Source organism: Ursus maritimus, unplaced genomic scaffold (assembly GCF_017311325.1).
Source record: "Ursus maritimus isolate PB19 unplaced genomic scaffold, ASM1731132v1 scaffold_2, whole genome shotgun sequence".
Taxonomy (NCBI): domain Eukaryota; kingdom Metazoa; phylum Chordata; class Mammalia; order Carnivora; family Ursidae; genus Ursus; species Ursus maritimus.
Genome location: NW_024424452.1, coordinates 3,931,236 through 3,956,098, shown reverse-complemented (window position 1 = coordinate 3,956,098; position 24,863 = coordinate 3,931,236). Strand labels below are relative to the sequence as shown.

Genomic DNA, 24,863 nt, shown 5'->3' with positions numbered 1-24,863 from the left:
CACCAAGTTCATGGTGTCGAAGACCTGCACCTCTCCGATGGTGGCACTGCCTGGGTACGCCAAGTAGCCATTGTCGTTGTGTATGGACAGCGCACACAAGCCTGTGGTAACACACGGAGGCAAACACGGACAGTGAGGCCCAGAGGCGCTTCCGTCTAGTTGCTACCCGCAAGTTAGCATCCACTTAACAGAGACCGGAGAAAGCAAAGGGGCTCAGACACAGCCGTGGGAGTTGCTGTGCCGATGGTTCGAGCGCCACCCCCCAAACCAGCTCCGCAGGTGACAGCAGGACTATGAAAACAGACCGAAGGCCGTTGGTGGGAACTGATCAGCAGCCTCAGAATTAGAGGCTGACGAAACCCATGATTTGTGGTCTGGTCTGGGGGTAGCTTGCTTGGTTTAAGATCAATACTTTCAATAGCTCGCTATCCCAGTGGAACCTACAAGGAGAAAACAGCTACTCTTTAAGAGGCAGAATCAGAAAAGTGGGCTTTCTTCCCACCGTGAGCTTACCTGCAGGGTTCGGGGGGGTCTCCCGGATCGTGTGCAGGACTTTCATGTCCCGGATGTTGTGTATATACAGAGACTCCTCCAGGCACACTATTAGCCTCTGGGAAAGAGAGAAGACACAGAAAACCAAACGTCAAGAGGCCGGAACACCATGCGGACTAGACACGTGCGGCACGGCGGACGCTGGCCATGACCAGCGGCTTTCCTGCAGCGCCTCCCCTACCAACTCGGGAGTGTCCACAGCCGGCCGCACCTGCTCCCCTTTCCGCCAACTGTACCAGGACCTCAAACCAAGCGACTGAATGCACTATTGCAGAAACTGGAAAACTATAGTTAAGAAAGGTATGGTTTGTGTTTTCGGTTTGTTTTTGCTTGACTCACCCCTCCCCTCATGCAAATCAGAGCAAGCGCCTTGGACAGGTCTGCAAAGGTCGGCTGCTTTCAAAAACCCATGTTGAATGAAGCACGGCAAGACGAAAGTAAAAGCCTAGGGGTTTCCGAAGTCTCAAAGCTCATGCTGCACTCACGCTATGTGTAGGCGTCTGAGTCCACACTCCACTTTAGAGAGGATGCGCGCACCGAGGGATGGCTGACGCAAGAAGACAACTTGGCAGGCACGCAGCGCCATGTCAGTCGGTGCGTGAGTACACACGTATATGTTTTAAGTTTAAAAACCGTTCAACGTGTTACGTCTTTTAATTTCCTACTGTAACCATGTCCTTTGGTTTGCAGACCAAGCCCAGCAGGCCTCCCCCGCAACCCCCCTGCCCGGTCAGCACACTGCGGACCCCCTCGCCCTGCAGTGACGTGCGTTCCGCATCCAGCAACCGCATCAGCTTTCCCTGCGTGGAATACGTGGTTGTCACAGGGAAGCCGAAGGGGCTTAGGGGCGGTGCTGCATTCTGTGGGGAAGCAAAAGCCACGAGGTGCTCTCATGAAATAACTCAAGCGCTAGCCACCAAGTCCGTACTCTGCGCCAGACGTTCTTGTGAGTGTGGGGAAGAGAAAACAAAAAAAGGAGTAATTCCTTCATCTTAAAAGTAACAGTTTAAAAGAGAAATAAGAAGAAAACAGGAAAGAGATGCTTTTTAAAAGGAACACCTATAAAAGGGAAAGGTGGTGAATAAACCATGCCGCGTGAGGAAACAGGTGTACAGAGAAACGCTACGGCTCGCGTCTCGATGGGTGAGGAAAAGGTGACCTGGTGGAGAGGACGGGACGGCGTGCTGTGAACGACCTGCCGAGAGAACAGAGCTGAGTCGGGGAGGGGGCGTGGGGGGACCCGGTGCGGGGCTGAGGGAGGGGGACCACTNCGGGCAACGGCAATGGCAGCGACGGCCAAGAGCCCCCCGGACAGTGAGACACGGACAGAGCCCCTGGCAGGCTGGGTCGGGGGTCACTCACCTGCCTGTTCAGCTTCACAGCCAGTATGGTATTCGAGTAGCTGTAGTTGCAGATCTCGGTGCCTTTCTTAAAGTGGCAAACTTTTAGCTTCCTAGGAGCTTTGAGGCTAACGATGGCCACTAAGCTGCTCGAAAACAGTCTTTCTACAATGCACACATCTTCAGTATCAGCTGAAAGGAGGAAAACAACGCGTATGTATTCATGTCAACAGGTACAATCCACTCACACACACAAATGCACTTCGAAGTAGACACGCGCGTCCAGCAGAGCACAACGGGCTTACACAGTGGCTGTCTGGTGACGGGACCGGGCTGTGTGGACGGTCCCAGAACACGGCAGAGTGTGCAGGTCAGCTTGGGGGCAGACAGACTGGGGCTACACACACCGCTTATGAGCCGCGGCCAGACTGCTCTCCGGGGCTCCCTGCTCCCCCTCCTCGTTCCTCTCTCACATCATCCTGATCACTGGGTGCGGGTCCTTATACACACCCTGGAGTGTGAGCTCCACGAGGACAGAGGCCTTGTTTCCCTGCTGGTGCCTGCGGTCCTGGCCCTCCCCCCCGGTACCTGACAAATCACGGGCCCCGGATAATCTCTGCAAGACTCGATCTTTCTACGGCTTGCCTTCCTCGTATGTAAAATGGGGATCACAGCTCCTCTAGGTGACTGTTAGGAGGGGTTGCCGACACCAGCCTGTAGCACTCCCACCCGTTACCTCCCTGCTCCCCGCTTCAAGTGGGGACATCCCCTACTCATAATGGCGAGTTCAAAACGAGCGCACACAGCACATTGCACAGGAAGTAACAGACACAACAGACGCTCCGTACGTGTTACCTCACACCCACCCATGTCCAGTAAGTGCCCACATGTCCCCGATCTTTATTTCTGCCCTTGTTTAGTAGCAAATACCTGGTAAGCTCAGATCTAGAAGCAAAGAGAAGACCGGATGGTAGAAAAAACACAGCGGCAACAACGCATGTGACTTCCGCACGTGGCCTGTCTCTGTCTGTGCCACTGAGGCGCACCTGTGCGGGTGTCTCAAGCACACACCCGTCCACCAATCCAACGACGACCCGAGGCCGCACCCTGTCTCTCTGCACCGCAGCGGGGCACAGAACGGAGACGACCAGACAGGACCAGCCCAGGGACCCGGAAGTGCCGGCTATCTGGAGCCTCAGCAACGCTTCCACCGTAAAGCAGATGCCCTCATGTGAAAACTCCACTTGATCTTAGCCAAAAGGCCGAGAAGCGATTCCTCATGTGAAAACTCATGGGAAACCTCACATGAAAGACAAAATACAAAGTTACTCAAAAGCATTCCTTCCCGTTAGGCTCTGCTGCTGGATTTAAATGGTGTAACAAAGACACGCTTAAGTTAGTTTAGAAACCCAACTACAGAGAAAATGAAAGAAGCAGCTCCAAGGGAACTTCTATTAAGACAAAACTATTTCTAGAGGTGTCTGACGGCTCAGTCAGTTGAGCACTTGACTCTTGGCTCAGGTCAGGATCTCAGGGTCGTGGGATCAAGCCCCACATCAGGTTCTATGCTCAGTGAGGAGTCTGCTTGAGATTCTCTTTCTCCCTCTGCCCCTCCCCCTGCTTGCTCTCTAAAATAAATAAATAAATAAATCTTTAAAAAGGAGAGACTATTTCTAGGAAAATGCCTGGTATCAGTCATTTCAACATAGAGGTGACGGCCTCATGTGCTCAGCACGACTAGGTACTCACATAGTGGGTGGTGGCCACAGTCATGTATGTACCAAGTGACATAACACATGCCTGTGGGGAAAACTATAGGATTTTGCTGTTACTTAGAATGGAATCAAGTGTCTGATTCACAGTCACTTTTACTGAAACCCTAACTGCTCCTTCCCACGGCAGCAGGCTAAGCCTGACGAAAACAGAGCAGGCATCAGGCTGCAGCTCCCAGCCTGGCAGCATCTTAGAAGAGCGGCCAGTCCCTTCTAGGACCCGACTCCCCACTGAAGGGCAGGATCAAGAGAGGTCCCGCTGCCACAGCAGGCAGGATGTGTGTTCCGTCTTTACCGATAAGCAGTCTCTAGCCTTCGCGGTGCCGTCTGGCACATGGCCGAGCTCAATCGCCAGGGTGACCAACCTCAGATGAGACCGATCCGAAGCCAGAATGTTGACCATGAGCAGTGAGAATGTCCTTCAGGGCCCCATACTTGCTTTCTCTGACCAGCCCCTTCCCCCCGGAAACTGGTAGAGACACTGTATTATGACCAGAAGCTTGCTTGGTGAGCAGTGGGCCCGCGGGACCAGCAGACGCTGGGAGGGCTCCTGGCCACCAAACTCAGCTGTGCAAGGTGGCTGGCCGCTCAGGCCCGGGGACCGAGGGTGCTCCTCATTCACTGTCCCAAGTCTCCTTCTTCAGGCTCCCCTTGCCAGTTACCTCGCTCTTTCTTCAGGATTTAATGATTGATGCACTTAATCAATCACTTTCTCTGCTTCTCATTCTGGCAGTTATCACATTACCACTGGGCATCTGGGGGTGTTCCCGGCCAGGTCAGGCTGTACCCCCAGGTCTAGCACTGCCCGGCCCAAGAGTAGCTGGTTGTAACTTTGTTGGATGACTGAAAACAGACCTGGGACTAGATTCTGGGTTATTTCCCAAATCTTTCAAAATACCATTACACGAAACACAATAATCTCCTGAATAAGGTCATATCTAAAAAATGGGCTGATGCTACCCATGATATTTGTGTCAGTGGTGAAGGAGTACCATGCCCCTGGGTGGTAAAGTCCAAGTGTGTTCGTTCTAGCATAAGCCCTGGGCAAGCGCTGCAGCGCCTCAATCCTCAGTGCGTCCGGGGGGTGTGACGGGGACGCAGAGACGCAGGCCCCTCACGGACGTCAGACTGAGTCCCAACTCTGCTGTTTCCTGGTTGTAAGACCCGGCGCCCAGCTCTTCAACGGTCAAAGAAGAGCTGGAGCCTCGGCTTTATTCACTGTGACGACTGGGAGACAGTGAAGAGAAGCTGGCCTATGAGACACGGATTTCTTATAACATAAGTAAATATTCTTTAAATTCACTGCCCCTCTAAGTTAAATCGGTGGTGAAAAAAACTTATTGTCGATCCTCATGATTCAGACTCTGTATCTGTACATTGGCCTGGTTGCGGAAGTTTATTTGTAACCCTCAAGGTTAATCCTTGTGGTGCTTCTACAATCTTCCGTGGACACGCACAAAGCAGCAAAAAACTGCTGAAGTGCCGGACGCATGTTCCCAGCTGAAGCCGGCCAGGGCGCTACACTCTGCTCTCTTGTTTTCCGCTCCTACTGTGAACAACTGTCCTTTCCGTGGTCTGTCTTTTCGCATTCTGTGCTTTCGGTCCGTGATCTCACAGTGTAAAACAGGCCCCAGCCACCGCACCGTCTGGTGCTCCCAAGGGCAAGAAGGCTGTGATGCGTCTCCCGGAGAACCGTGTGCATCAGATAAGCTTTGTTTAGCATGAGTTACAGTGTTGTTGCCGTGAGTTCGTTGTTAATAAATCAACAATATATATTCAAATAAGATGCCTTGAAACAGAAACGCATAAAACAAGCTCAAGTATTCATCACTTGATGAAGACACTGCGGCCAGAGGCTCACAGGGACCTAACCCTTCAGTACTCGCTGACTCCGCGTTCGCGGCAACGTGAGAGATGGGACTACCGTGAACAATGAGAACTGACTGTCTTTTTTGCTTCAGAGACTGGATTCGTACCCCTCTGTCTGACGCAACCTTCCTTCTTTCCTTCACCCATTCAACATACAGTTAGACGCTGACCCAAGCTTCTGCTCAGGCACAAGGAGGGAGTGGCGAACAGAGCCAGCAGCCGGCAGCACGGAGCCGGGGCCGGGGAGAGAAGCAGGCCCAGGCCCTGGGCGGCACCGCAACAGTTCCAGGTCAGGCAGAGGAGGAGAGCCAGCGACGAGACCGAGCGAGAGAGAAAAACCAGGTCCCTGTGACCCAGAAGCCAACGGAAGACGCTGTGGTAAAGAAACAGCAACTGTGCCCAGAGCGGCCGCGTGGGGCAGTCACTGAATCTGGGGACACGGATGTCACCTGGTGACCCTGACAAATCTTGATGGAGAGGTGGAGGCAGAATGAAGTGTGAAAGGCGGGGAGGAAGTGGAGAACTCCGGCAACCGGCTTCTGCCGTGTTAGGGGGAGGTGAAGAAACGAGCGTCATGCTGCTTATCCGTATCATCTGTACGGTTAGGGCGAGCGTCTGTTTTCACGTACGAGAGCTACCACACGTTAATGGAGCGACTGGTAACGCAGTAAAGCCAGGATAAATGGAGGAATGAACTACGTAAAAACTAGAAGGTGTTACGTTACGGTAACGTAACGTAACACAGGTCACATGTGACAAGCCCACAGCTAACATCAGACGCAACGGTCGGAAACTGAAAGCCTTCTCCACTAAGGTCAGGAACAACACAGCGATGCCCGTTCTCGCCACTTTTATCCAACACAGTGTTGGAAGTCCCGGTCAGAGCCATAGGAAAGAAAGAGAAGTAAAAGTAGGCAAGAACATCCAAAGGGGAAAAGAACCTCTTAAGTAAATGGTGCTGGAGACCTGGACAGCCACCGGCAGAATGCAACTGGACCACTTTCTCACACCACACATAAAATAAGCTCAAAATGGATTGAAGACTGAAATGTGAGACCTGAAACCATAAAACTCCTTAGAGAAAACACAGGCAGTGACCTCTTTGACCTCAACCTTGGCAATATTTTTCTACATGGGTCTCCTCAGGGAAGGGAAACAGAAGCAAAAATAAACTACTGGGACTGCACCAAAAGAAAAAGCTTCTGCACAGCAAAGGAACTCAAGAAAATGAAAAGGCAACCTACTGAATGGGAGAAGATATTACAAATGATGTATCCGATAATGGGTTAATTTCAAATATACATATAAAAAACTTATTTGGCTCAACCAAATAATCTGATTTAAAAATGGATAAAAGGACCTGAATAAACATATTTCCAAAGAAGACATACAGGTGGCCAACAGACACATGAAAAGATGCTCAACATCACTAATCATTAGGGAAATGCAAATTAAATCATTAGGGAAATGCAAATGAGATAGCTCCCACCAGTCAGAATGGCTATCCTCAGAAAGAAGTAACAAATGCTGGCGAGGATGTGGAGAAAAGGGAGCTCTGGTGCACTGTGGGTGGGAACGTAAATTGGTGCAACCACTGTAGAAAACAGTACGGAGGCTCCCCAGAAACTTAGAAATGGAAATACCATACGATCCAGGTATTCTACCGCTGGGTATTTACCCAAAGAGAATGAAACACTACTTTGAAAAGACGTATGCGCCCCAAGTTCACTGCAGCGCTATCTGCAACAGCCTAGATCTGGGGGCAACCCAAGTATGCGCTGAGGAGTGAATGGATAAAGAAGATGTGGTATACACATACAGTGGGGTACTACTCGGCCACGGAGGAAGAGGGAGATCTTGCCCTCTGTGACAACATGCACGCGCCCAGAGGGTACTAGTCGGGAGACGAATACCATATGGTTTCACTTACATGTGGAACCTAAAACCAAACAAACAGAAACACTCATAAATACAGAGAACAGGTGGTGGCTGACAGAGGGAAGGGAGTTGGAAGGACGGGCAAGAACGGGCGGAGGGGAGTAGGAGGGAGGCTTTCAGTTATGCAGTAAGCCATGGGGACGGAAGGTGCAGCGTCGGGGATACAGTCTGTGGCGGTGCAGCAGCTCCGTGTGGTGACGGACGGTGGCTGCACTTGTGGTGAGCACAGAATGCCACGAGAGTTGTGTGATCGCTACGCTGCACACCTGAAACTAATGGAACGTTGTGTGCCAACCAGCCTTCAGTTAAAAAAAAAAAGGTAGGTAGGTAGATATAAAGATATACAGATACAAATCACTGTCCATCCTGCCACACAAGTGGCAGGTTTTTTTTCAGTTTGGAGAGAAAAATCCGTCCTGGTTTTCCAGGAGACTGACTGATGTAATCTCCCTGGGATCTGAAAAGAGCTCAATCAGCTGCGTGCAGAGCAATGCGAGTCATGGGATTCTAACAAAAGTGGTCCTCATGCCTCTCCATGTGACCAGGTGTTTTCTTGAAGGCCTTAAAACCAGGGGAGGGGGCACATCCACAGTGGAAAAGAAGTAAAACGATCACGACTTGCAGATGGCATGATACTATAATATGGAAAATCCTAAAGACGCCACCAAAAAACTACCAGAACTTATAAATGATTCGGTAATCGCAGAAGACAAAATGAACATATAGAAATCAGTTGTGTTTCTACATACTAATAATGAGATATCAGAAAAAGAAATTAAGAAAATAATCCCATTTACAACTGCATTAAAAGAATATCAAAATACCTAGGAATAAATTTAACCAAGGTGGTGGAAGACCTGTATTCTGAAAACTCTAAGACACTGATGAAAGAAACTGGAAAAGACACAATAAATGGAAAGATATTCCATGTTCATAGATTGGAAGAATTAATATCGTTAAAACGCTCATACTACCCTATGCAATCTAGAGATTCAGCACAATCCCTATCAAAATACCAAGGTGTTTTTCACAGAACTGGAAAAAAGAATCGTAAAATCTGTATGGAACCACAGAAGATCCCAAATAGCCAGTAAAGTAATGCTCAGAAAGCACAACTAGGCTGGAATTACGCTGATTCCATACTACACTACAAAACGACAGGAACCCAAACAGTATGGTATTGGCACAAAACAGACACAGAGATCAACAGAACAGAGAGCGCAGAAAAAAACCTTATACATACATGGTCAACCGATCTATGGCAAAGGAGGCAAGAATATACAATGGGAAAAAACAGTCTCTTCAAAACATGGTGCTGGGAAAACTGGACCACTTTCCCGCAGCACACACAAAAACATTAAAAATGGATTAAAGACCTGAATGTGAGACCTGAAGCCTTGAAACTCCCAGAAGACACCACAGGCAGAAGCTCTTTGACACTGGTTTTAGCAACATTTTTCTGGACCAGTCTCCTCAGGCAAGGGAAACAAAAGCCAAAATAAACAAATGGGATTAAATGACACTAAAATGCTTTTGCACAGCAAAGGAAACCATCAGCCAAATGAAAAGGCTACCTACTGAATGGGAGAAGATATCTGCAAATCATACATTAGATAATGAGTTAATATGCAAACTATATTAAAAAAAAAAACAACTTAACACCAAAAAACCAAATACCCCAATTAAAAAAGGTACAGGGGACTAGAACAGACATTTTTTCCAAAGACATACAGATGGCCAACAGGAACTTGAAAAGACGCTCAGCATTACTAATCCTCACAATATGACAAGTGTTGGCAAGAGCGTGGAGAAAAGGGAGCCTTCGTACACTGTTGGTGGGAATGTAAATCAACCAGCCACTATGGAAAGTAGGGAGGTTCCTCAAAAAACTATAAATAGAACTACCAGGGGCACCTTAGTGGCTTAGTCGCTTAAGCATCTGACTCTTGATTTTGGCTCAGGTCACGATCTCAGGGTCATGGGATCGAGCCCCTGGTCTGGCTCGTGCTCAGCGGGGAGTCGAGATACTTTCCTCCTCTCTCCCTGCCCCCCCACTCTAAATAAATAAATAAAATCTTAAAAAAAAACCCACAACGAGTTACCACTATACATACATCAAAATGGCTAAAATTAAAAAGATCGGTAACAGCAAACATGGGGGAGGATGCAGGGCCAGACTGCACTGGTGGGAATACGCAATGGGATCGCCTCTTAGAGAATCCCGAAGTTTCTCATAAAACAAAACACACTTTGCACTGCTAGATATTTACTTAAGATAGATGAAAACATGCTCACAAAAAGATCTGTACAAGAATATTCATAACAACTACATTCACAATAGCTAAAAATGGAAAAAGTACAGATGTTCATCCACAGAAGGATGGACAAACGCATGTATTTGCACAGTGGGCACCTGAGACGCGCGCCAACAGGCGTAAACTTCAGCACCATTACGCTGCGTGCAGGCAGCCTTACCAGAAGGGCACGGGCTGCATTTACGTGATGGTCTGTCATGGCCAAGAGGAATCTATAGCAGGAAAAACCCAGAACACTCCTTGCTTCTTAGAGGGTGAAAGGGATCTGGAACGGATGGGGGAAGGAGTACGAGGGAACCTTCTGGAGTGATGGTAAACCTGGAGTGATGTAGGATTTGTCAAAACATAGAATGTTTACTTAAGATTCATACATTCCATTGTATGTAAATATTACCTCAAAATAAAAAAAGAAACAGTGGGCTCTAGTTAGTAACATTTATGAAGTATTTAAGGAAGTACGTGCTGATGCCTGCCATGTCCCGTGAAATGCACACGAAAGATAAGACAGATCGATGGACAGACGGATGTGTGACAGGATGAATACAGGAAAGTGTTAACAACAGACTCTAAGGGCGGACATATGGGTGTATCTGTGAAGTACTTTGACCTTTTCTGTGTTTGAAAACGTCCATTAACAACATGGTGGGAAGAGGAGAGGACCTGTTATTCACCTGCTTAAATACAAGTGCAGAGAAAGTGAACAACTAGTGGGTTGGGGTGTTTGCCTGTTTTTTCTACCAACTGCAAGTTTGAAAAATTAATTTTGAAATTTTAATGAAGAAAAAAATGCGGATGTAATTTTAGAATCTTTTTAAATGGGGGGATGTGGGAGGCCATAAAGCTATTTTTAACCAGAAATACTCATAAAAGAGAACAGCATAATGAACCTCCCATACTCAGCACTCTGAATAAATCTTATCTTTCTGCCATTTCGCTTCAACTATGTTTTTCTTTTCTGAAGTTTCAAAAAGAGGCTCATTATTATCTTGACATTTCACCTCCAAATACTTCAGTAAGCCCCTCTAAATAACTAAGGACATGGGAAAACTACCTTTTCCAGCCTATGAATACAAATGAAAGATACCATAACATCAAAACACATTCCAGCTGGCTCGAGTATTCCGTGTAAAACACGGTACCGAAGAACTAAAGACACCCCTGGAGAATGTTCTACGCACCCCCGAGATAAGAAACGCCTTTCTGGTGCTCCAAAGCGTGGAAGCCTTCGGAGACCACACAAATACAGCTGAACAGACAAAAAACTCGAGACTTCAACCCGGTAAAAAGACCATAAACAAGGTCAAAAAGCAAACAATCCAGGAGAAATAGTTAAACCCACCACCAACTGGCTGATTTGCTATAAACTGGTAAGAGACAAATAATCCAACAGAAAAGCAGGCAAAGGAAGAGCTGAAAAACACGAAAGAAGCAGAAAAAAAAAAAAGAAGCAAATGACCACATGAAAAAAAGAGAGTTCCGTTTCAGGTATGATTTAAGAAATGTAAAGGCAAATGAATGTGCTTTTTATCTCAGACTCATCAATATTAAATGTCTGGTAATGCCTCGTGTTGTGGTAAGCGAGAATACGGGCACTCGGACCCTGTTAATAAGAACACTTTTTTTTTTAAAGATTTTATTTATTTATTTGACAGAGAGAGACAGTGAGAGAGGGAAGACAAGCAGGGGGAGTGGGAGAGGGAGAAGCAGGCTTCCCACTGAGCAGGGAGCCTGATGCGGGGCTCGATCCCAGAACGCCGGGGATCACGCCCTGAGCGGAAGGCAGACGCTTAACGACTGAGCCACCCGGGCGCCCCAATAAGAACCCTTTTTAAGGGCAACTCGGCACTATCTACCCACTGCCACATGTTCTTCTGTGGATTCCATCCGCCCAGCTCCAGGAGTTTATCTGACCGCTCGACTCACAGGTGGGCCAAAGAAAGCTCTCACCCAGCAATTCCACTCCGACAGGCATCTCTCTCCTCAAGGGACATGAAAACACACGTCCACACAAGTGCTCACAGCAGCACCATCTACAACCGCCGACAAGCAGAAACCACCGAGCGTCCCTCGACAAAACATGGTGTGTCCGTGGAAGGGGATATCGCTGAGCAACAGGAAGAAAGGAGGCGCGGACACACGCTCGCACGTGGACGAAGCTTGCAAACACTCGAAGTGGAAGAAGCCAGGCCCATCTGACTGCAGTTTCTGAGCCGTCCAGAGCGGCCGGCGCGGACGCAGAGAGCAGACGGGCGGGGCTGGGGCGGCTGCACGGAAGTGGTGCTACTGAGAGACTCAGGGTTTCTTTTGGGGATAAACAGGTCTTCAAATCAGACTAGGTATGTTGTACAACTTGGGAAATATACTAAAACCCACTCACCTGTACATTTTAAACCAGTGATTTTTACAGCACATAAACCACATCTTGAAAAAGCTGTTAAACTGCACAGACTATCGCAGAATTGGGATTGTGAGGAAAGAAGTGTAGGGCAGCAGGGATGGCGGGCGGATGGGAGTTGTTGGGTGGAACCTCCCGGCAGGTGCAGAGCAGGGGGGGGGGTCTTCTTGGAGAGTCCCACGCCCTGAATTCTAGAACCCTCCCGCAGGCTTCAGGGTCTCTGAAACCACCGCAGTTCTCATCAGTCTTCCAAAGGAGCCAGGAACTGGGAAAAGGTCAAGGCCCTTGTGCAAGGGCAGATCAATCCGGTGACCCGGCCGGTAACATGTTTCTGTCACCACCTGGGAAGCAGTAACAGCACACAAGGACCTGCTTCAGAGCGCCCTTCCGTTCCACACCAAGTGCCCACCTTTTCAGGAACACACCTTCACAAAGTGACCTGTCTTTCTGTGCTGTCGGTGGCTTGGGCCTGTTAATTTTCTACTGCAGGATCCCAAGAACCTCTTTAACATTTTGACATGACACCTCACTCCCAAGAGCACCCTAACCACGTAAACATATGCAGTTAATTCCCACTAAACCGAAGCCCACCCAGCCCGGCCCTCCCACCAAAGTATGGCGCACGAAGCGTAACCCAAGGGCCCTGCCATCCAAGGAAAGCAGGAGAAAGAAGGCTCAACATCTGTGATTATTCAAGGTGGCCTGTCACGGACACTCGGCCCCGATCAAAACTCACTCGACCCACCCCCGAGAAAGTGTGAACGTAAAGCTCAGTGACCTCAAGCGTCAATGAAAGCTTTGCCTTCAAGGCCCATTCTAGGCCAAAGTTTCTGACAAATGTTCTTCGCAGAGATGACCTACCCAAAACTTCACTTAAGCAGCGAATTACGTGACTTAAAAAAGAATGCTGTTTTGCCTCTGCAGGTGCTGCTTAGAGCTGAAAAAGATAAAGCTTCTAGAGACCAGGAAGTAAGTGACAGGACACACGTCCAAACGAGGCGCGTCTGGCGGATGCCCGCAGCTCTAAAGAGAGGCAAGAGCCTGCCCTTCATCACAACGGATTCGGGCAGGGAAATGCTACTGGACTTCTCCCCCTAAGAGCCAAAACCATGATGCATCTCACGGAAATGAATATTCCAACCAGGGTTGTCTGTCAAATCGGAACAATCTCAAAAGCACCATTTCTCAGCCTTCAGATGCAAACGATGGCCCGCAGGGTCAAGGACGGTGAGTTTTCTGGTCAAAGGTGCTGTGTCTGTGGAGGCATGGCTGTTAATCACGCAGGCGCCGGTCACCTTTGCGCAGATAAGCACAGTCCGCTCACGCTCAATTTCAGAACTGAATGCTTCCTGTGCTGTGTTTTCCTAGCTCAGAAACTTAAAAATGCAAACATACACAAGGTAGAATGCAAAAAAGCCTACTTTTCCTCCCGACTTACGTGCTATTTTACAAATAACATCTATACTCCCTTTATTTTGTCTCGGGGGTAGGATTTCATTGCAATAGTATTTCAGGGAAGGGAGACAACATATTTGCACATTACGTATCTCCACACACACAACGGACAGAGACAGAGAATGACAGGACAAAAGGGCGCGCACCCAACAGGCAAAGCATACATGGGATTTCCTGCAACTTCAGAAATTACAATATAGACGGGGAAAAAACTTCCATTATTTCTGGGCAAAAGGGTTTTATTGTTTGTTTAAATAACCAACAGAAGAACAAGCAGTTGTTCATCTTGGTCTTCCCAAGACCAGTTCTGGCTCATTCTTTCTGTAACAGCAATAGTGACCGACAGCGAAGGTCTGAGTCCGTGACGCGCAGCTGAGATTATGAGCCCGCGCTAAATCGCGAGGCATCAAGTGTCTTCTTTGCTCTGCGCCTCCTTGTAGAAAAATTCCAGAAAACAATCTTGACTCGGTAGCTAACCTGTTTCCGAATGGACATTCATCTACCCAATAAAAGCGTGTGAGAGAGAGGAGAGCTGGACAAAGCTCCAGGAGGAAAAGAATTTCACTGCTCCCAGTTTAAAGTATTAACCCTCAGAAAGTTCTCTGTCCATTTTCATCACGTATTTCTAAGGGTCAAAGTTCACTAAGAAGAGCAAAGGAATCTCTTTCACCTCACCGTGCTGGTCAGTAAATACCCACCCTTTTCACAATATTATCAAGACATCACATTTTGCTCCGTCAAAAACCTTTAGAAAAATGAGGCACCACAAATCAGTAAATAAAGTTCAAGGGAACAGATTAGTCACGGAACTGATTCCATCTGAGAAAGACTAAAGACCAGGCTTTGGTATTCTTACACCCTTTCTCAGGACTGGGTCTCTAAGTGGGGGCTGGGGTGGGAGGGATTCTGTGGATTTCAAAGCAGCTGACCCTAGTCGCTACAGCCACACTTTCACTGCACAGTTCAGGGGCTCATTGGGATGCAGAGTCCGTAAACGTTTCAGTCATTCATAAAAGCCCGATGGAATGCAGAGATCAGGCTACCCTTCTTTGAAGAAATCCCCTACGGGGAACAATCCTATGTGGGACCATGGGAAGGGGACCGGTTTAGAGATTTTTCAAACTACCGACAGCCACCTGAGATAAGCAAGCACACGGGTTCACAGCCGTTTTATCACCCAGATCACATCTTCCAGCTACACATTAGAAAAGAGGCTTTTTGAAGAGAAGATTTAGTAAGCATCAGCAGGCCAAGTCTGAGGACAAAAAAGGAGTAAACTCTAAGGCAGCCCACAGGAAGTATGAGTCAGACACTGATGAGCTCCCTAGGAAGGGCCCGGGTGCTAGCCTTTGGGGCAGCAACAAACACCAGACTTGTCGGGGGAAGTCAGACACTCCACTGATGGAGGTGAGGGTCACCCGAAGGCCTACTGAAGAGAGGAGGCCGAGGCCTGGGAGGAGGGAGCCCGTAAAGCCTCTGACCTCCATGGGAACTCCACAATTTCAGGTAACCGGCAGAAGAAATGACATTTTCCCCAACAGTCTTCATCTTAGGCTAACAGGGGTGGGGATGCAGGGGTGGTAGGCGGTATTTGTGTCTCTGCTTGTCGCTGTGTCCCCAGCCTAACACTGGACGCAAATACCTGCACTCGTTCTCTGTCTCCCTCCATCTACACGCAAGTGCCACAGGGGCAGGAACGTGGCCGCTACTGCATCTCCACACGTGGAACAGGGTCGGCGCACGGCAGGTCCTCAGGACGCGTTCGTGGAGCAAATGGAACCAAGAATGAATGAGAAGCCTGTTCGCACTCCTCGCTCAATCCCCCCTTCTTCAGAGATAGGGCAGGTAGGCAGATAGGGCAGAATTCCAAAATGGAACACCGAACCATCGAGAAAGCAAAGCTGGCAACACTGGAACACTCGCTCAGAAAGGAGATACCGACACTGTGAATAAGGACGACTGCCCACAACCGCGTGCTCACATAGCTGAAATGCTAAGTACTCAGTCCCTCCCTGAATGCACACCCCAGCGTGACCAATCACAAGAAGTATGCTGTGCGTAGAGAACTCCCAACTCTCTAACGAGGATTCTTAACTGACGTCAGGCCGTGGGCAGGTTGCTTATTATAGACAGAGAAAATATTTACAAACCATATGTCTGACAGAGGCCTAATACCCAGAACATATAACGAACTCTCAAAACTCAACATCGGAAAACCCCGAATAATCCCATGAGAATGTGGGCAAAAATGCGGACATTTCACTGAAGAGAATATACACGTGGCAAATAACACACGAAAAGATGCTCACCATCATTAGCCGTTAAGGAAAAGCAAATCAGAACCACAGTGAGACCGCACTGCTCGATCTCCCAGGATGGCCACAATGAGAAACAGAGATGACACCAAATGCCAGCAAAGAGGGAGGAACTGATCTCCCAGACACTACCGGTGGGAATGGAAAATGGTACAGTCACCTGGAAAATACTTGGGCAGCTTCTTTAAAAAGAGGAGAAAAAAACTGGGGGTACCATATGACCCAGCAATTGTACTCTTAGCTATTCATCCCAGAGAGGTAAAAACTCACGCCCACCCAAAGCTCTAGCCACAGCGGCTTTATCTGTAACAGCCAAAACGTGAAATCAGCCCAGACGCCCTTCAACAGGGGGCTGGTGAACTGTGTCCATCCACACCCGTGGAATATACTTCTCAGTCGTAAAAAAGAACTACCGAGACACACACACCAGCTCGGATGAACTTCCAGAGCACGATGCTGAGTAAAAAAAGCCAATCCCAAAAGGTTATAATCTTCCATTCACATAGCATTTCTGAAATGACAAAATTTGAGAAACAGAGGACAGATTCGTGGTCGGCAGGGGTGGGAAGGAGACAGGTGTGGTTGTAAAAGGACAGCAGGGAGGATCCCACCGTGTTGGAACTATCCAGAGTCCTGCTTGTGGTGGAAACAGGAACCTGCAAGGGTATTAAGACTGTACAGAACTTACAAAAACACATGTGCGTACAAGTGAAACTGGGGAGACCTGAAAGGGAGCAATGGGTCCCCTCAATGTCACCCTCCTGGCTGTGACACTATAATGTGCTTTTGCAAAATGTTATCATTGGGGGAAACTGCGAGAAAGGTCTAAGAGATCTGTTTTAATTCCAACATCTGCACATAAATCCACGATCACCTCAATTTAAAAGAGGTCATGTTTTTGAAAAGAAAAATAAAGAACAAAGTGTATTACAAGCTCATGTCTGTAAAACAAAACCACACACAAAACCAAAAGTATACCTTTATGTGTGTATGTGTTACATGTGCGTAATTACGTAAGTGCATAGGAAACAAGTTACGTATGTAGGAGGAGCCCCAAGCTTTCTAGCATATTCAGTCTCGGGAGGGGTCCATACCTACCATGTAATCAGCAAGCACTACCATACACAGACAGACACACGCAAAAGGAAGCCAAAGAAACTCAGGTCCAAGATGAAGCAATCTATCTAACGTCCCGAGCAAGTGCCCGAGCAAGAAGTCAAAGCTCACTCGACCCTTCCACAATTCCAGACCGCCTGACGTGTGGGCGTGCCTCTGACGCGTGGGCAACCCGGCTGCCATAAGATGACAACAGAAGAAAATACATCATTCCCACGGGGGCTTTCCTGGAAGCCCTGTATCACAGAAACCTAAATGGTTTAAATAATGGCATTTAAAGTGGGGTGAAATGACAGAATAATACATACAGCACAGTATCATGTGTTGGAAAAAACAACCCATAAAACAAGTGTTTCTGCGCGTACACGTGTAAGTACGCACACGCACAGACCCTGGAGAACACGCACCATCTGTGAGGATCAAGGGCAAAGAAGAGTACTGGTCAGGGGGTATCGGGGCTTCAATCACAGTGTTAGAATTTGAGAATGCATTCCAATTCAAGAATAATTTGTCTATTTTTTTTAAGAAGGGGGAAAAATAAAGCAAACACTTACTGCATTCATAGATCTGTTCCAGCTTATCCACAGAAGAAAGGGAGAAAAACTTATAACCGGACTTACTACCAACAGCTAGGGACCTGCAAAAAAGCCAAATCAGAAATAAGAGCTGATACGTGTAGACAGTGATAATGCACAAACTAGCTCCATGTTACCAAACAGTAACCATCCTCTCCACCAAACATTAGCACAAATAATTTCCAATAGTTTGTAGCAGGTGAGTGGCGGCTGAGCAGCCAAGGGGAAAGTGGCAGAGGGAGATGCCCCACCCCGCAGCCAGGAAAGAGTNAAGGCCAATAAAATACAGATAATATTCTTCTTTAAAACCAACAAAACCTTAAAGATAAATTTGACAAATAAATGAGAGTAACTGGCCCTAAGTTAATGACCCCCTCAGAACAAAGTGGGGTTTCTCAGGTGATCTGATCTACGTACAAGTCCAAAAGCTAAATAAGCCGACGCCCCGAACTTTAAACAAAGACATTTACGGTGTAGCGGACGATGACACCCTCTGCTTTCGGCACGGCCACAGCAAATGCGGCTCCATCACCTGTAGGTTACGCTCTGGCCGGGCAGTGGGGTGGAAATAAAACGGGGCAGAAAGCTCGCTTAGAACCTGGCATCAGAAGACTACCCAGCTGACCGACAAAGAAAAGGTGAAGCCACTCACAGCCAACCCCAGCACCGCGGCGTCTGCTAAGGGGCCTCAGGGGACCTCGCGGGCTCTCCGGGCCCCCAGCACACGAGCTGCGGGACACCGACTGAAGTATGTCCTCATCAGACGATTACTACTCTCTGGAACGTGACCGACCACAGAAAAAAACAGAAGACAGCACAGCTTTGAGAAACAGAAGAGGAGCCAATAAAGCAGGAAGCGTGGGACACGCGAGCAAGCAGCTCCTGGGACTGCTGTGAACTCAACAGCTGGGAGGACATGGAAACCAGCGGAGGCAGAAGACAAACCAGAAGACCGGACCGGGGCTATCCGCACACCAAGATAAAAACTAGGGCCCCGCTAACGGCCGTTTCATCTATTAAAAACTTGAGATTTCCAACCTCTCTTTCACCATATGCAGAAGAAATATATTCTAAGAACAGAGGTGCTATAAGCACTATTAAATTTTTAAGCTGTAATTGGTACATCTTGGCCGTATGAACAGAAACAAAACTACCAGCCTGTTTTGGGGGGCAAAAATACTTCACTATACTGAATTACTTATATTAATAAAGTAATTAGGTATTGTTACCTGTAAATATTTTGAAAAGCAATGAAGAAGCCAATAAAAATAGAAGACTATCCAGGAAAGCTAAAAATAAAAGACAAAAATCTCGGCAATCTACAACTTTGGGAAGTTGGTATCTGGGAAAATGTTTTCCAGATAACTAATGGTTGCTATTTTAAGCACCAATACCTTTTCCCCTGCCATTTCTGAATAAAAAATGAAAAAGTCATTCTTGTATCCTATGCTTTCCTGTGTTCCTATCACAAGGGGACGGGGAATTCTTAACATTTTCCGGGACTCCCATCATTAAACCTACCCTATTACAATACAGCGACCCTCTCAGACGCTAACAAGGAATTGAGGGTTTTGTGTACTGACCTCAGATGGCCAGACTGTAGTGCTGAGTTTCTAAAAACATTTTCCACCTTTTGTTTTGCTGACAGGTGTCACTTCCTTGTGACCCTCCCCCCATCATTGACAGCCCCTCTCCCATTCTAAATGTCTTGTTGACTTAGGAACCAAATCACCAAGCTTATCAGCCTTACATATAAGCTTATATATATAAGCTTAGAGAGGGCTTCTTCCATGGACAAAGTTAATGAGCTTTAATAGTTAACGAGAACCTGGATTTTGATGCTGTGCTCCTAACAGACGAATCTGTCAAAACTGGGCTTTGGTGATCAAACATCAGAACTTTGATGGTCTTAGAGATATTCCAAAACTGGTTTAGGATATTAAACACCTTAGCCAGAATTTTAATTGCATGGTTTACAAAACCTTAATCAGCCAGAAATGGAAGCAAAAATATTTCAATTATTTTGACATGTATAATATGAATATATACTTTATCAATAAAAGTATATGTTTTTAAAGGGTGGTAACACCAGCAATCAGGTTCATACATCCTTCTTCGGGGATTGATCCTGCTTTTACTAATTTCTCATGATTTGCCTGACCATACAGTGGCAGACATACTAATCGGAGAGGCAGATTAACAGGTAAGTTTGAGATTTCCTTATTAAATAATCTTATTCCCCAATAAATGTGTGTGTGTGGTTTTTTTTTTAAAGGTAACACAGTGAGATCTTTTACTGACAAAAGGAAAACCCAGCTCGCTATAACAGAAAAAAGGATGGATGTACCCAAGCCCACATTTCACTACTACACCCCTGCCTCCGGCTGCACCTGCTGTCAGAATCCAGAGACCCTGTTACACACTCTGGAGACAAGGTCCGCGGCCTTTGTCAGGATGGGGGAGTGAGCGCTTCTGGAACATGCTTTGGGCCAATCCTCTTTAGTTTCATCCAGTCCCCCTTTACTCTACTTCTAGAGCTTCCCCAGACTGCCAATCCTGAGCCTTTTGGGGACTCTGCAGTTTAAAGTAGGTTGACTCTCTGCTTTCTCCACTAGCGAGTTGGGATCCACTTTCCCGTACTACTTGCTGGCTTCCAAATTGTTGTTGCTAGTGACTCCTTCCTTATTCTCCCTATCCTATGGCTTTCAGCTTTTTAAAGTATCGTTTGGTATTTTATTGGTTGACATTTTAGTAGGGTTTTGGGAGGGAGCCAAAATTAATGCTTGTGTCTGACCCACCATCTTTAACCGCAAGCCTGTCACCGAATTTAAACTAAGTGTTCGATATCTAAAAAAAAAAAAAAGTGATTTCCACTTAAAAAAACCACAAAAAAACAAAACCCCCCAAATGTGAATCAGATCTTTCTCTTAACTCCTTTTTCTTTTCTTTGCCCTCTTACCAATAATTAGTCCTGAAAGGCTTTCCCTTTCCATTATCTTCTTATTTGATTAGAGGGTTCAGTGGCATTGGGCCACACCCATAAAAAGGAAACCACATGAACTGCTGAGACCTGGGAGGCCCCGGGGGCCCCAGCTAGTAAGTTCATCGCCACAGCAGGCCCTTCCCTCAGCTCACAGCATTCCCCTCCAAACTGAATCCTCCTCTAATCTTTCCCCCATAATGGAATCACTGTTCACCCCGAACCCACACCAGAGATTTGGGAGTAACCTTAACTTCCCTGCACCACCCACATCCCACGGGTCACACCAAGTCCCGATGGCTGACCAGTCTGCTCTCCACGGGCCACTGCTGTTGGACAATACCCTCCTGGGTGATGTCTGCCCTCCTCCAACACACCCTCTACCAAGCAGGCAGAATGACCTAAAACTTTAAGGTTGAAGGATCCTTAAAACCCATCCACAATCAAGCCTCTCAATTTACTGATGAGGAGAAAGTGGAGAGAAGGGACTTTCCCACAACAACATCTGTAACCTAGAAGAACCTCAGTTAAACAAGCGTCTCCCTAACTTTTCTGGACACTAACAACATCAATGCTACAAACAGAAGACTTGGAAAATCAAGTCCCTTTCTTCCGTCTACCCCTTTTGGAGACGTAGTTTAAAACAGACATTGCCACATCACGGGCTTCCCACAAGCTGAGTGGCATCTGGTGGAGGACTTCGGTCCTTGACATTTTCAATTAAGCGACACTCTGCCACTTATTAGTTTGTTAACCTCTATTTCAAAAAGCCAAAAATTCCTCCAAAATAAACCTTCCAAACTGTTACTTTCAGAAACTAGGATTGGAACTAACCAGTCAATAGGTGACTGAGATCAGCTGTTCCTGGTGCCTCTTTCACTGCTCTAGGTTAAAAAAACAAACAAACAAACAAACAAACACACACACACACACACACACGCACACACATAATCAAAAAAGGGTAGACAACAAAAGTTATACTTTCAGGTCAAGAATCCTAGAAAAATGAGCACAATATTTGAAACCACATTGTCAGGACAAAAAGGAAGGACAGATACAGCTTGCTATGCAAGGAATACTCTTTGTTAAGCATTCCTGTGTAACGTACACGTATTCTATTAAGTGAAATGGCTTCCAGACTTCCTCACTCAATATGGTGAATGTGGATCCCAGACCAATAACCTTTGTCTTGTGAAAGACTGTGTTCCTCTATAATGATAGTTTCTGGAGACGGTAAGGGAGGCAAAGGCGTAAATTGTGCAGCCTTTCCTCAGGAACTCGTGTATTTCTTTAGGACAAATTACAGTCATTTTAATTGATAAACTTCTAGTAAAATCCTAACTCACTATTTCTTAACAATTTATGTTCATACTAGATCAAGGTCTCTGGCAAGTTCAAATTATGATGTAAAAATTTCTTGAACTTCAGGACCCACTGAGGAGTGGGGAAGCACGTGATTTCCAAGTGTGAAAAGGTCTATTTCCAGCCAGATGAATATATTCTATTACATAGGGGATTTGGTAGCCCGTTTGAAGTAACAGCAAAAGAGAACAGTCTCATATTTTATTTCCTTTCAACATAAACAATGGGTAGTGAAAAACTGAGGGAAAAAAAAAGCAGAAACTGTTTTGGAACTTCTCTAATTTATAGGAGACATAAAAACAACCACAAAGCTACCATTTCTTACCCATCTCAAAATACTAAGGGCTTAAGAACCAAATCACAGATGGTTTGAAATGCTCTATCCGCTTCTTGGATGGATATAATCTAGTCTATCCCAATTACAACCACGTGCAACAGGTTATCCAAGATGTTTCTGTTGTACTGGCTTTTGGTCACACAGTATGCTTATGTATGTGGTAGCTTTAATCTTTAAAGACTGCTACAGTAGGATTTCTAAATTCACTGTCCTCAAAATCCTAGCTTTCAGGTAGAGAAGAGTGTGGCAGGGTGGGAAGATCACTGGAAGAGCTGTCAGTCCCGCGCCCACTCCACTACTGGCCAACCGGAAGATCCAGGTGCAGCTCCAGGCCTTCCTGAACTTCAGGTCCCTCATCTGAAGTTGGAGCAGGAGATGGGCTTCCTTCCCACCCTCCCTGCGGTCCACCTGCCGCACCATCTGCACTAACCTCACAATTCTGGGGAGGTGCTGCTCAGCACCTTCTGCCTACCGTTCCACAATTAACTTTCATTAAAAAAAATCTTTCCCCCCTACTTTTCTGATCCCATTCAGCCAGTAACAACTCAACCAACTACTTACTATGAAGCCAATGACCCATTCCTCCTAACTTACATCACTTCCTCTTACTCACTTCCCAAGATGGCTCTCCTCCCTTCCAGTTCCACAACTCCTTCCTTTTCCAGAAACTTCACCTATTAACTATCCTCACAGGTCACCCAGACGGCCTGTGAAGAATCAGCTTCAAACCACATGAGTTTGGACAAACAGCGTTCCAAATCCATGGGTGGGCATCAGTGGCCTCTCTTCCCCTAAGGATGGCCCCAGATTCCTCAGGTCCCTCTTGGCTCAGTTTCTCCCCGGATCAGAGACCAGGATTATTGCTAAATCTGTTTCTTGCTCGGGCAGGACATCAAAGTTACCTAAAAAAAGAACAGCGAAACAAGAAGAAAAGGAAAGCAAAGAAGGGAAAGAGGCCCGAAGATGATGAGGAGACTAGAAGGACCTGAAGAGGGGAAGGAGTGGAGGAAGAGGGCTGAGAAGAAGGAGAGGTGGGAGAGAAGGAAGAAACGCGCTCTCATCGCTCCGGAAGCGGCTGAGACAACAGGTCAAGGCACAAAGTTCTGCCCCAACTTTGTGAGAAGGGAGGTCCCAAAAGGTAAAGCAACCCTTCGGTGGGTGGGTGAAACACCTTCCTATCTCCATCACCTTCCCCGCCCAGAGATTCCCAGCTCCAATGTAGCGCAGCGCCCGGAGGGTCTCCGAGGAGAGCGCCCCTCCCTCCAAGCTCCGGGCCCGCCCCCCGGGGGCGCCCCCGCCCGCCCCGGCCTCCACCCCGAACTTCTAGGCCCGACCTCGGGCCCGGCCCGGGCCCCGGCCTCAGCCTCCCACCCGGCCCAGCCCCGGCCCCAGGCTCCCGCCCGCCCCGGCCACAGGCCTCGGACCCCGGACCCCGAATCCCCGATCCCCGCCCAGCCTTACGTGTTGTCCTGGTTGAAGTTGGCGAAGAGCAGCTGGCCGGCGCCGGCCTCGCCGCTCTGACTCGCCAGGTTCATGGTGGGCGCGCGGCGGGCGGGCCCGGCTGGGGGATCGCGCGCGGGAGGGCGTGCCGGGTGCGCTCAGGGTCGGCTCCGGGCCCCGCTCGCCGCCTCGCTGGCCGCAGCTGGCTGCCCGGGGATCAACCGCCGCCTCATCCCGTGCCCGCTCTTGTTTATGCTCCGGAGCCGGGGCACTCTGCGCGCCTGCGCGGCCCCGCCTCCTCGGCGCACGGCCTCCCCACGGCGCAGGCGTATTGAGGAGGTCCCGCCCCTTCACCTCTGGCCCGCCCCTGGGGCTCTGGTCGAACACGCGCACGCGTGGGGACGCGCGGGGGCGCGCGGGGCAGGGCTTCCCGGCGGACCGAGGGCGGCGCATGCGCATGGAGAAGAGTAGGTGCCTCGTAAGCTCCGTAATTTTATCAATATTAAAAGGGCCCGCCGTGGGCCAGTCGTTGCGCTAGATAGCATCTTATTTGATTTTTATAGCAACACTACTTAGAGAATATTGCATTCCCATTTTACAGATTTGAAAACTGAGGCTCAGAAATACTAACCTATTTGCCGAATGTTGGATCTGAGAAGTGAAACCCCTTTCTTTCCCCAAGGCCCACGAGGAGTCGTTCACCTTATATTTATTCATACAGTCAATAATCTTTAGGAAGTACCTTCCATGTGAACTAAATAGGCCTCCTTTCTCTTAGAGAAGTTACCGTGGGGGAGATACTTAAACACAATTACAAGTCGGGCTACAAGAGAGCACATAATGAGGTCACTCAACCTAGACTTAAGGGACAGCGACTGTGCAGTCAGAGAAGGCTTCCTGGAGGAAGGGAGACCCGAAATTTGAATAGTAGGAAACCAACACAAGGAGATGGAAGCATTCTGTATCGCAAAGATCCACAGATGAGAGTGTGTCCCGGGAATACTGGGCTCAGTGTGTCTGAGCTCAGAGTGGGACGGTGAACACGAGACAGATTTGACTTGTGAAATCGGAGGTGGCTAAATCAAGCTGGATGTTGTTAAGC

General features: G+C 47.8%; 1 protein-coding gene across 6 annotated transcripts in view; it reads right to left on the bottom strand.

The window, feature by feature from the left end:
* The window catches only part of WIPI2 (WD repeat domain, phosphoinositide interacting 2), a 34,680-nt gene extending 10,646 nt beyond the window's left edge, over positions 1-24,034 (bottom strand). For 2 of the 6 annotated variants that reach the window (XM_040634726.1, XM_040634727.1), the window contains exons 1-5: positions 23,783-24,033; positions 17,622-17,704; positions 1,915-2,084; positions 514-610; positions 4-101 (exon numbers count right to left, since the gene is read on the bottom strand). In XM_040634726.1, coding sequence (XP_040490660.1) covers positions 4-101; positions 514-610; positions 1,915-2,084; positions 17,622-17,704; positions 23,783-23,856 — 522 coding nt within the window. In that variant the 5' untranslated portion in view covers positions 23,857-24,033. Of the gene's footprint in view, positions 1-3; positions 102-513; positions 611-1,914; positions 2,085-17,621; positions 17,705-23,782 lie in introns of all 6 variants that reach the window. The other 4 variants (XM_040634728.1, XM_040634725.1, XM_040634724.1 and 1 more) reach the window with 4 other exon arrangements.
* Between the last annotated feature and the right edge of the window lie 829 nt (positions 24,035-24,863).